The sequence below is a fragment of the Drosophila rhopaloa genome, unplaced genomic scaffold (assembly GCF_018152115.1).
Source record: "Drosophila rhopaloa isolate 14029-0021.01 unplaced genomic scaffold, ASM1815211v1 contig_2, whole genome shotgun sequence".
Lineage (NCBI taxonomy): Eukaryota > Metazoa > Arthropoda > Insecta > Diptera > Drosophilidae > Drosophila > Drosophila rhopaloa.
Genome location: NW_025335083.1, coordinates 3,594,429 through 3,606,826, shown reverse-complemented (window position 1 = coordinate 3,606,826; position 12,398 = coordinate 3,594,429). Strand labels below are relative to the sequence as shown.

At 42.8% G+C, this 12,398-nt stretch overlaps 2 protein-coding genes across 2 annotated transcripts; both read right to left on the bottom strand.

Annotated features, from left to right (window-relative positions):
* Window positions 1-10: 10 nt before the first annotated feature.
* LOC108050863 (eukaryotic translation elongation factor 2) lies at window positions 11-4,716 on the bottom strand. Its single transcript, XM_017132760.2, has 5 exons — window positions 4,610-4,716; window positions 3,861-4,075; window positions 3,272-3,799; window positions 1,424-2,120; window positions 11-1,353 (listed from the first exon to the last, which is right to left on the bottom strand). Exons 1-5 carry the CDS (start codon window positions 4,610-4,612, stop codon window positions 262-264), a joined length of 2,535 nt encoding a protein of 844 aa, XP_016988249.1. The 5' UTR covers window positions 4,613-4,716; the 3' UTR covers window positions 11-261.
* A 6,036-nt stretch (window positions 4,717-10,752) lies between these two features.
* LOC108050857 (lysophosphatidylcholine acyltransferase-like) lies at window positions 10,753-12,372 on the bottom strand. Its single transcript, XM_017132745.2, is given in 2 exon segments — window positions 10,753-10,917; window positions 10,920-12,372. Coding segments are annotated over 2 exon segments (1,587 nt in total). The 5' UTR covers window positions 12,361-12,372; the 3' UTR covers window positions 10,753-10,771.
* Window positions 12,373-12,398: the final 26 nt, after the last annotated feature.

The following is a 12,398-nucleotide window of genomic DNA, read 5'->3' as shown; positions in this document are numbered from 1 at the left end:
AACTTAAGCATTTAATCATTTACTTGATTTATTATGTTGTGGTTTTCTGTTATACAATTAATAATCATCAAAATTTCTTTAATGTTTTGTGTTTTTATTTAATTTAAAACACTGCCAGCGGCCGCAGGCTTTGGTGCAAGGCACCTGCTGAATTTAGATGTATTTTTAGGCCGCTCCACTTTGTTCTATGTTCCTCCCGCTCAGCCAGCTGCACATAGATGTTGTTGTTGTGTGGGGGATTGGGTGGTGAGTGGTGGTGCTTTACAACTTGTCCAAGTACTGGGACAGATCGGGCAGACCTTCCTTGAGACCCTTGCGCTTGCGCGTATCCTGGACGATGGAGTAGGGCTTGCTGGAGGGCTCGCTCGGGTCGCCGGGCAGCACCTGCCAATGATCGAAGACGCACTGGGGGAAGGCCTGTCCGCCAGTGTTGGAGCGCAGATCAGCGGTGAAGCCGAACGACTCGTTGACGGGCAGATATGCCTTCACCACGAACATGGGTGTGCCCACAACCTGGTTCTCCTCGAACACGTGACCACGACGCCTGTTCAGCACGCCATAGATGCCTCCCACTGCCACTTCGGGGCACTGGATTTCGCACAGGTAGACGGGCTCCATCAGACGCGGCTTGGCGGTGATAGCGGCGGCGTACAGGCAACGACGAGTGGTTGGAATGATCTGGCCACCTCCACGATGGATAGCATCAGCGTGTAGCGTCACATCGTAGATGTTGAAGCGGACACCACGCAAATTCTCGTCGGCCAGAATACCCTCCTTGGAGGCCCACTGGAAGCCAGCGACCACAGAGTCCTTGATTTCGTTGAGGTACTGCACGGACTTGGTGCAGTCGAGGATGAAGTTGGGTCCGGTTCCGTCGGGGCCGAAGCACCAGATCTTACGGGCCTCGGTCACATCGTAGTCGTACTTCTCAGACAAATAACGGGCACGGGCCTTAAACTCGTCCTTGGAGCTCACATCGCCGTTATCAATGTCCTCGGGTAGACCGTCGGGCATGGGCAGGGCCTTCATCAGCAGACGGTTGTGCTTGTTCGGCGACTTGGACAGACACATCTGGTCAGACTCCTCCGACACGGTCTCACGGTAGGACACCACGGGATCGGACTTCTTCAGAGGGATGCAAGCGTGGTCCTCCTCCAGATCCTTCAGACAGATCTCCAAATGCAGCTCACCGGCACCGGCAATAATGTGCTCGCCAGACTCCTCAATGATGCACTGCACCATAGGATCGGACTTGGCCAGACGCTTCAGACCTTCGACCAGTTTGGGCAGATCAGCGGGGTTCTTGGGCTCCACAGCCACGCGCACCACAGGGGACACGGAGAACTTCATGACCTGATAATGAAAAAAATAAGCAACTAATTAAAAAAAAAACAAAATTATAGAATAGTTTTACGCTACATACCTTCATGTTGTGAGCATCCTTGAAGGTGGTGATGGTACCAGTCTTGACCAGGAACTGATCGACACCGACCAGACCGCAAATGTTGCCAGAGGGCACATCTTCAATGGCCTCTACGTAGCGACCCATCATCAGGATGGTGCGCTGAATAGCCTTCTCGTACAGATCCTCCTTCTTGCCGGGGGTGTAGTTGGGGCCCATGATACGGCACTTCTGGCCGGTGGCCACCTTACCGGCGAACACACGTCCGAAAGCGTAGAAGCGACCCTTGTCAGAGGTCGGCACCATCTTGGAAATGTACATCATAAGAGGACCATCGGGGTCGCAAGACTTCACGGCGACGGCGGCCTCATCGTCATGGGGACCCTCATACAACATCTCCATACGGTACTTCTGCGCAACCACCGGCGACGGCAGATGGATGGCAATCATCTGAAGCAGAGCCTCACCGGCTGGCAACCAGGTACGCATCACAGTCTTCAGCAGAGCTTTGCCATCCTTGTCCTTGTCTTCGTGCTTCAGGGTCACACCGATCTTCTCAAGGAGCGTACCGATTTCCTCCTTCTTGTAGTTCATGATGGCATCGAACACCTTGTAGATTGGGTCAAGAATGTACATACAGAACGAGCGCTTGTTGTCGGCCTCCTTCTGCTTCTGCCACTTCTTGGTCTTGGCGTTGAAGAAGTTCTCACCCCACAGACTATAAACGATAAAAAAGGCATTTGACTTTAATTATATTTATGAATATTTGTCTTGCTAAATAATCAATTAAAGATGGTTTGCCTATTTCAGCCTCTAAATATTTGTTGTATCGCTTTTCGGTTGAATCGCCATATCTTAGTAAATGTGCATTTAATATTTTTCTTAATCTAAGATTTGAAATTTTCTTCTTTTTTGTTTAACAATTTGTTATATTAATATTTAAGAAACATTAACAAAGATTATTAAAATTTAAAACTACTTTTTTTTTTAATAAATAATTAAAAAAATTTTTTTTAGTATACATAGCCATATTTTATATTTTATATTTATTACTTTTTTTTATCAAAGGCTGTTTAATAAATAAAGTACGCAAAACAACACAAATAGAAATGATATTTAGAAGTTGATTAGAAACAGTGTTAGGTTGCTACCTTAGCATAACTCGTTAGGACATTAAGAAAGCGGTCCCGAGTCAGCGTTTCAGTAGCCTGCAGTTTACTCTACTTCTATTTTTGTAGCACTTGTGGCGCCCTCACCACGCGCGACTCTAAAGAAGACTGCCCCAGGGGAGCTATCCTCCAAGATGCCACCCGCTCAGCGCCACACGTTTCATGCTAGAAGCGTCGATATATGTAACAAGAAAGGAAGCAAACTGCGGCAAGCCGAAGTTTATATACACTTGCAGTGAAGGTATGTCGATTTTGCGCTGAATTTTGACATCGTTTGATATTGTCTGATTTTGAAAAAACTAAAAGCGTAATTGTGATATAGTAAATAATTATATCTCAATTTTTTTAATTAATTTTTTGATTTTTCTATGGGAGTTGCATGATATAGATGTCCGATTTTATTTTAATTAAAACCGTAATTCCATATTTTTGAAATATTACAAAGTTATACTTTTTAATATACTACCTGCAATAGGACAACTTTTGGAAAAGTTTATAGATAGCTTTATGTGGTGGGACTAGTTTGCGTAGAAACGGACGGACTAGCTAGGACGACTCTCCTAGTGATGCTGATCAAGAATATATATACTTTATAGGGTCGGAAATGTCTCATTCACTGCTTTGCAATCTTTGGACTGAAATAGGGTATTACCCTCTGCAAGGGTATACAATAAAACTAAATATCAAAGAGGGCACTCACCGGTTCATTAGCTTGACCACATCGATCTTGAACTTCTCAGAGTACATCTCTGAGAACTGCTTGAGGGTGAAGGCCCAGCCGTGCAGGCCGGAGCCGAAGCCAACGGATCCCTTGGAGGGGTCCACGCGCACCTCACCCATCGGGCCGCCGTCATCGTTGTAGGTGGCGATGATGACGTTCACGTTCTCAACGATGCGCTGGAAGGTCTGGTAGAGTTCCTCGGCATCCAGCTGCAGCTCCAGCAAGGCGCGGTCCATCTTGTTCATGAACAGGATGGGCTTGATGCGCTCAGCGATGGCCTGACGCAACACGGTCTCGGTTTGGACGCACACACCGGAGACGCAGTCGACCACGACGAGGGCACCGTCGGTCACACGGAGGGCGGCGGTCACCTCAGAGGAGAAGTCAACGTGACCGGGCGAGTCGATCAGGTTGATCAAGAAACCCTTGCACTCCTTCTCGCGCTGATCGGGCTGAGTGATGAACACTAAATCCTTCTCCTCCACCTCGAAGTACATGGAGATGGCACTACAATAGGGCAAAAATACTGATTAGCCGGGTCAAGGGGCAGGGGCGCGGCTGTTCTTACGTCGACTTAATGGTGATGCAGCGCTCCTGCTCGTCCTTGCGGGTGTCAGTGAAACGGGTCTCACCGGCCTTGGCTCCGGCAATGATACCAGCCTTCGACACGAGCGAATCGGTCAGGGTGGACTTGCCGTGGTCAACGTGGGCAATCACGGACATGTTGCGGATGTTCCGCTTCTTGTCCATGAGGCCACGGATTTCGTCGACAGTGAAGTTGACCTGCGAAAATAGGGCATCGTTATTTATTAGACCGAGTTCTCAACATGTGTATATATGTAGTTATTAAAAATGGCGTCGACACAAACACACACAGTTTGCAGTCGTGCCACGGACTTTGAGGTTAGATAAGAACAGAAAAACCACTTGCGTCGCCTATTTAGAGAAAAATCACATCACTCACTCACACACCCGCACTGCAGCATCGAGACATATAATTAGATCTGGCTGACCCTCACCGCATTTCACAACTTTCACCCAGCAGTCTCACATTCTTGTGAAATTTCAATAGCAAACTGCATACGTCATTCTTGCATTTCACCATTAGGCACACATACATGAAGGTGTGCACTGTATACACGGACACACACATAACGATAATATATATATATTTTCCCAGGTAAATGACTTGTCACGTATGCTCTTTTCGGCCCCGCACTTTTACGAACCAGACATTTACATAAATATGAGCACAATCAGCTTCGAGAACTTTTCTGCTATTTGGGAAACTATTAATTTACATTTTTGCCTCCTTACCATTTTGGATGTTTCGAAATTTTCTCGCGGACCAAAAAAACACTACGCCTTCCAATGGCGTTTCGACAGGAAAGAGCGAGGAACTGCTAGAGGTGGCGAGGCCTCGATGCCAACATCGATGCCATTAATTTTTGAAAAACATCGGTCTTATCGATGTTTGACGGAGCAGCATCGATGTTAGTTCATCTCTAACTGGTCTTTCATTAATACGGTCTTCACACAGTTGTTGTTGCGACACATTCACACTAGAAAAAGAGGACTTGAAAATTAAGTTTTTCTAAGTACTGAAGCCTATTACTCAGATCGACAAACGAGTTCGCTAGCGGAAAAACTTTAATCTTTTCAGAGTGACCAAAATTTCGAGAGTACATCCGAACTGAGCGTACTACGATCTTACTGTCAATCAGCTGGGTTTGTTGACAAACAGAAAACCAAACAAATTTAAAGCCAGTCATGACAGAGAGCGAGAGGCAAACAGCTGGCATACACTTTTCGTCAAGGGTTTTTTTCACCTCGGTCCTCAGATCGAAGAAAAAATACCAGAAAATTGCATAGCGAAAAGAATAAAAATTTAATCTTTTGGCGTGCGCATCTCACTGAACATTTTAAAAAATGGAGGGAAAAAATAAAAAAACCCGCGAAAGTCGATTGCAGGAGTTTACATATGAAGACAAAATAACATTAATACTATCTGGGGTGCCTCTTGTCAGAGCAAAATGTTTCTTAGATCAAAAATTTACGAAAAAACACAATTAAAGTGCAGCTATGAACTGAAAATTAGCTAATAATTATTAGTAAATTAAAAAACACAACTGTTAAATTTAAATGGTTTTGTTTTTATAATTTCTTTGTACAGCGGCAGACTTGTCTTGCCAAGGTAGTTGATAATATATTTTAAAGGCTTTTTCCCGCAAATACGATTTTAGAATTTTAACTTATTGTCAACAAACCCAGCTGATTGACAGTACGACTGTAGCACGCTTAAATCTGATGAACTCTCGAAATTTTGGTCACACTGGAAAGATTAAAGTTTTTACGCTGGCGTACTCGTTTGTCGATCTGAGTACTAGACTTAATGTTATTTTGTCCTCTCATGTAAACTCCTGCAATCGACTTTTGCTAGTTTTTTGAGTTTTTCCCACCATTTCTTATAATGTTCAGTGAGAAGCGCACGCCAAAAGATTACATTTTTAAACTTTTCGCTAGGGTTCACCCAAAGTGAATCGTCGATCTGAGGACCGAGGTGAAAAAAAAGCATGACGAAAAGTGAACGCCAGCTGTTTGCCTCTCGCTTTCTCTCATGATTGCCGGACAGTTTTCGACAGTTAAGCCTAGTACTCAGATCGACAAACGAGTACGCTAGCGTAAAAACTTTAATCTTCCCAGTGTGACCAAAATTTCGAGAGTTCATTGCAATTAAGCGTGCTACGGTCGTACTGTCAGTCAGCTGAGTTTGTTGACAAGCAGTTAAAATTTAAATATCGTATTTGCGGGAAAGAGCCTTTAAAAGATATTATCAACTACCTTGGTTCATAGCTGCACTTTTATTGTGTTTTTCGAACATTTTTGACCTAATAAACATTTTGCTCTGACAAGAGGCACCCCAGATAGTATTAATATTATTTTGTCCTTACATATAAACTCCTGCAATCGACTATTGCGGGTTTTTCGATTTTTTCCCTCCATTTTTCAAATTGTTCAGTGAGAAGCGCATGCCAAATGATTCAATTTTTTTATCTTTTCGCTAGGGTTCACCCAAAGTTCATTCCCGCAGACTGGCAACGCTATGGAAGTTTCTGGTATTTTTTTCGTCGATCTGAGGACCGAGGTGAAAAAACAACGACGAAGAATGAACGTCAGCTGTTTGCCTCTCGCTCTCTCTCATGACTGGCGTACAGTTTTCGTCGATCTGAGTACTAGGCTTTCGAATGGCGTCCATTATTTTTGATTGCTCCCCTTGGCGGTACTACTAGAGCTACCTCCACCTAGCAGTAAAATTACATGCGCGTGGCTCCACCCGGACGGAGCCAACGAAATGGCAATCTACCTCTGGGTGAAGCGACCAAGTTTTCAAATGAGCGCTAGGTGGAGCCAACTATCCTTTGATATTAACATACTTTAGTTGTAGTAGCTTCGGTTGTCGTGATACCACAACTAAAAAAAAACGAAATTTGATAACTCGGATAACGACACAACGGGTTTTGGAAACCAGTGGACGGACTCTGCTGGGATCGGCCCTGCGGATCTAAAATGGACGACGTTTTTGAATGGATAATGGTGGGTCTGTCAGAACACGAGTTTCACATCTGTCAAAAATCACAGCCCTTTCGCTTGGATTTGGTCTGTGAGATTGGGCCTCTGAGGTTTATAAAAACTGTTTATAAAATGCTGAAAGTTAATGTAGTTAAGTTAAGTTAATGTAAAATACTCTTTCCACTGTCTTAAGTTTACTATCCAGTTAGCTATCGATTGCTTAACTCGTGGACAGGATACATCGGGATAACTCCATAACTCGAGCTACACAGAAATTTTCTTTGTTTTGATTTTGCTGCAGACGGTAACAAATTGGTTTTATCCGTCAGATATACGCTTATTTCGTACAAGAATAAATTTATTTAAATCGACTCTGCTGCTTAACCAGCATGGATATTCCAAACATTTAAACGCAGTATTTTAGAAACACTTAATTTATTAAATTAACGAAAAACCTATTCTTAAATATTTAAGCAATCCAATTATTCCAATATAAAAAACAAAAAATTTTTACCCCAAAGCTTATTTCGTACAGGGGACTAAAAATGTAATAACAATTTAATTTCTTAAATGAAATATTGTTTTGCCTCCCTTCTGCTTATTGACGGCTTTTAATCTGGTTTCCATGGATTCGACTAACTTTTTGGCTGTTTCCACGGAAATTTTTGTTCCATTCCCCCTTAAGGCACTTTTTAAGTAATTTTTATTTGAAATCTTTCTCTTCCGAATCGGCTGGTCCAAAATTTCCCGCAGATTTTCGATAAGATTAAGATCCAGTGATTGTGCTGGCGTCTTTATTACGTGGGGGCAGTTCCATATTAGCCAAGTCTTCACAATTCCAGCTAAGTGCTTGCGGTCGTTATCTTGGTAATACCAAAATCGATCTCGTATGCCCAGTTTTTCAGCAGCTTTCTGCCGGTTTTCCTTTAAAATATTTAGGTACATCTTGGCCATCCATGACTCCGTCAATAAAAACGAGGTCCCGCCAGAAGCTGTCATACAGGCCCAAACCATAACATGACCTCCGCCTTGCTTGACTGTAGCTTATATGAAGGTGTTTGTTTTCTAGCTTTGTATTAGGGACAAAGGAACATATTCTTCTTCCGATTTCGTTTTGGGATGACGTGTTATTTGCAGACGAGTCAAAATGTAGCTTTTTTGGTTCAATATGTTTGGCGTCGACCTAATACATACAGAGCTAGAAAACAAACACCTATTAGCTACAGTTTTACAATGATTTTAGAAAGGAAACGCCTTTAATTTCAAAAAAAGTTATCCTAGAATTTATTGTGGGATGATATTGAAGACAAAAATATTGCGAATTTCTTGTTTTTAGCGGTAATTTTGTTATTAGGGTACACCCAAAAATACATATCCATTAATATTTAAAAATATCAGAGCACGTGTGTTTTTGGAAGTACAGTACTTTTGGGTGTACATATTTCCTTTTATGTGGAAAAGTATCAGATGTCGGGGCTTTCCGGAAGTATAGTCACAAATTGTTTTTTTTAATATATTTGTCTTTTTTTTTGTAATATCAGACTGTTTTTTATTTAAAACTGTCAATCGTGGAAGACTGAGTACTTTATGAATTGTGGCGTTGCCGTGCAGAAGATGAGCGCTGGTTCTTAAATGCTTAGATGATGTGGATATGGGTTTACAGGCGGTGCCTCACAATTGGATGCTATATGTCCAAATTGGCCTGATGATTGTCTTGTAAATTAGTAGCTGCGATGACGTCGGCAGCTTTGATTTTCTACCAGCAGGTTCGGTCTCCACGTGAGGTTGGCCAATTTTGAATTTTACCAAATCATTAGTAATCTTGTATACTGAAAGGATGTGAAATCTTCGGCTTACCAAAGAAAGCTATTTTAGTTTTTTTTGTTTAAAAGGTTATACTTTTCAAGGAAAAAAAATTAAATTTAAACAAAAATTCGCATTATCTGACAACTTTTTAATGCTTCTAGTTTTTAAGTACTAATCTATTTACAAGAAAGGAAAGCTAACTTCGGGCGGAGCCGAAGTTGATATACCCTTTCAGTATATTGTGTAAAATATATTCTCCTAAATTATTTATATGATGCACTCTTAATACTCATAAAAAATCCCAACTTCCTAAATTTAAAAACACCAATGTTATGGCATTTCCAATCGTTCAGTTATATGACAGCTATAAGATATAGTCGGCCGATCCTTATGAAATTTGGTAGGTCGGATTGATTGGCCAAAAATAAAACCTATAAAAAATCCCAACTTCTTAACTTTACAAACACCAAAGTTATGGCATTTCCGATCGTTCAGTTATATGGCAGCTATAAGATATAGTCGGCCGATCCCGACCGTTCCGACTTTTATACTGCGTGCAAAGGATCGAAGGCTGTGTGCAAAGTTTCAATTTGATATCTTTAAAACGGAGAGACTAGTTCGCGTAGAAACAGACAACTCACCTCAACTCAGGAGGTGATCCTGATCAAGAATATATATACTTTATAGGGTCCGAGATGTCTCCTTCACTGCGTTGCAAACTTTTGACCAAAATTATAATACCCTCTGCAAGGGTATAAAAATGTTGGACAGAAACATGTTGAACCAGGCAATGTTAGGATACAAAATGTTTTTCAGAAACATGTTTCATAAATATGTTTATCAACAATATGTTGTTAACATATACTTAGCCTCAAGACCGCGTAGGCGTAGGCAACATAATGTTGAGCAACACTTACCCCTTAAGGGAAGATTATTTTCGGTTTTCCCAACTCCCCGCCTCGAACTCAGTCAAACCTGTTTGACATCTAACTGCAAACCATTTCTATTCAAGCCCCGTTTTCACTCGAGTCCCCTTGCCACCCAAATGTTGATTTCTTGTTTCAAAAACAAGAAAATCAAGAACATTTTTGTTAAATGTAAAAATTCTCATAAACTAAAATAGCACTAATAACAGGTCAAAACTTTTAAAAGTTTTTTTTTGAGATTTCACCAGTACTGAGAGCGCTAAGGTCTTACTGCCAATCAGCAGGGTTGGTTGTCAAACAATTAAAATTCAAAAACTTATCTTCAGGCCTTTAAAGTATATTTCCATAATTATACAGCCCTAATAAACAAGAGTATTTTTATACCCTCGGAGAGGGTATTTTTTTTTTTTTTTTATGATTGCTTAGCCCTTTCTTACAATCCATATTTCAATCAAAACAATCCAATCATACACTCAGAGATAAAATACACTACAAATTCTAAGAAATACCTAAAACTTAAAAAAAAAGAATAACTTGTTTCATATTAGCAATGAACAGAATGGTAGCTCGGGGTAATTCTCTAATTCCAGAATGGATATCAGATTCATTTCAATGTATCAGTCAGTACCTACTCATATATATTTTTTACGTAGGAAACTACTTGAAATGTAAAAGGGTATATGGTTTTTGTTGAAAAGTACATAACAGGTTGAAGGAAAACATTCCGATATAATGTATACCGTGGCGACCTATCTCGTTTTATTTTGGAAAACGTATTTCAAAACCAATAAAAATTATAATATGAAATAACTTTAGTATTTTAAAATAATATGGTAATGGGTCAAGTGACGTCACTTTAAGTGTATATATAACGTAAGTGTGTATAATAAAAATCACAAAGATGAAATGACTTGCGTTTGAGTCCGAGTATAAATAATAACAAAGCTTAGCGCAATCAGATCCGGATTTCTGTGCTCTGAGCATTGTTTACAAGAAACTATGGTTATAATAATATAAATTATATTAATTACAATATATGGGTGCCAGGACACGCGTTACACGATAAATAAATATTAAAAATATACACTCGACAGTTGAACTTTCTGCTTAGGTTGGGTTTTTCTCTTGGTTACTCCTCATCTTCCAGCTGAGAAATGCACAAAAATGTGCTTTCTCTTCAATTGGTGGGCGTTGTGACCGCCTTGGATCGCCTTATGTGCTCCGATTTGTGGTAGAGGAATTTATAGCTTGATTTCTTGCCATCCGTGTGCTCCACAAAGGAATCTAAGGAGACATAGCCCAGGTTGTCTGTATCAAGAGCGCCTGGGCCTTTTGTTCATTAAGCTTGCCACCAGCGTGTCTCATTAACCGTACAAAGCTCTCCCTGTCGATTTGCTGACTAGATTCGCTATAAAGGTGGATCAAGGCACGCAGGAAGGTCAACAGATCTGAGTTTTTTAATTTGCAGAAGAGGGAGCACAGCAGGAAGCTCTTCAAATTCACTGTGCCCATGCGGCGGTGATCGAGCAAAACAAACAGCTTGTGCAGATCGGTGTTCTTGAGGTCCACCTTGAGCAGCTCGGCAAACGTAATAATGTCCATCGTGTCCGTGTTGGACACCCGGAGGAATCCCTTGCACAGCTCCGCATCCCGCTGGCTCTCAATCAGACCCAGCTTCTCGATGGTCCGCTCGATCTCCACGATATCGCCGGGGAAGGGAATCTTCATGTCGCGGGCCCGGCTCATCACGATTACGTCCTCGAAGGAATAGTCTGAGCTGGGTACTCCTAGGGACTTGGCCATCACCTCCCGCACATTGTTGGCATACAGATTGGCATCGGCCACTTCGTCCACCGAAGGCGTGTACACGGGCAGATACTCGATCTCGCACCGGTTATAAAACTGCGTCATCGTCAGCCAGAGAAGGCGTAACACTCCGGGTCCATCCCAGGTCCATGTGAAGGTGTCATACTTATTTGGGTATTTTAAGAGCACCGGTTGCACGGGCACACCCGGATACAAAGCGCCAGGCTTGAACTTGATCAGGGCCGTGCGATTGGTGCAGGTGCCCTCGGCAAAGATGACCACCTGCGGCCAGTCGTCCGTGGAGCGAGCTCTGTCCACAATATCCTTGATCGTGTTCTGCCGCGAATTGGGATCCTCGCGCTGCACATAAATGGGCTGGGCATAGTTGATGATGCGACCGAGCAGCGGGATGTCCGCCGTCTCCCGCTTGGCCACTATCGAGGGCGGGCCACTGGCCACGACCAGGATGGAGTCCACGTAGGAGGAGTGCGGCGCCACCGCCAGGATCGGTGCCTCCTTCGGCGTCGCCGCTCGTCCCTTCATGGTCACGTAGTGGAACGATCCGAAGGTGTACACCATTCGCATGCCACGGGCCGTCATGCATTGCATTTGTTTTCGCCAGCCGGTAAGGGGCTTCTCCTTGAGATCATCCAGCGTCATTCCATAGAGACCAATGCAGGCGAACATCCACGCGGAGATCAGAGAGAGAACGCAGCCCACCACGCGGATGGGCAGCAGGAGAACTGTCAGCACATAGATCTTGGCCACCTCAATGTGACTGTCGATTTCGATGCGATGGACGAACGGATTTATGTAGTTATAACCCTTGGAGGCCCACGTATCCTCCTCGGAATCGCGTTTAGACAGGCTGGCGGCCACTCCCACAACACCGACACCGCCCACCACCCCCGCCGGCGGCACTTCTTCGCCGCCCGTTGGCTTAATTGTCGACGTTGTCATTGCCTCGTTTTTTTTTTTTTTTTTTTTCAAAAAAAATC

Coding starts and splice junctions, on each gene's coding strand:
- LOC108050863 (XM_017132760.2), bottom strand. Junction 2,121..3,271: donor GTGGTCAAGCTAATGAACCG/GTGAGTGCCCTC, acceptor TATCGTTTATAG/TCTGTGGGGTGAGAACTTCT. Junction 1,354..1,423: donor AGGATGCTCACAACATGAAG/GTATGTAGCGTA, acceptor TTTCATTATCAG/GTCATGAAGTTCTCCGTGTC.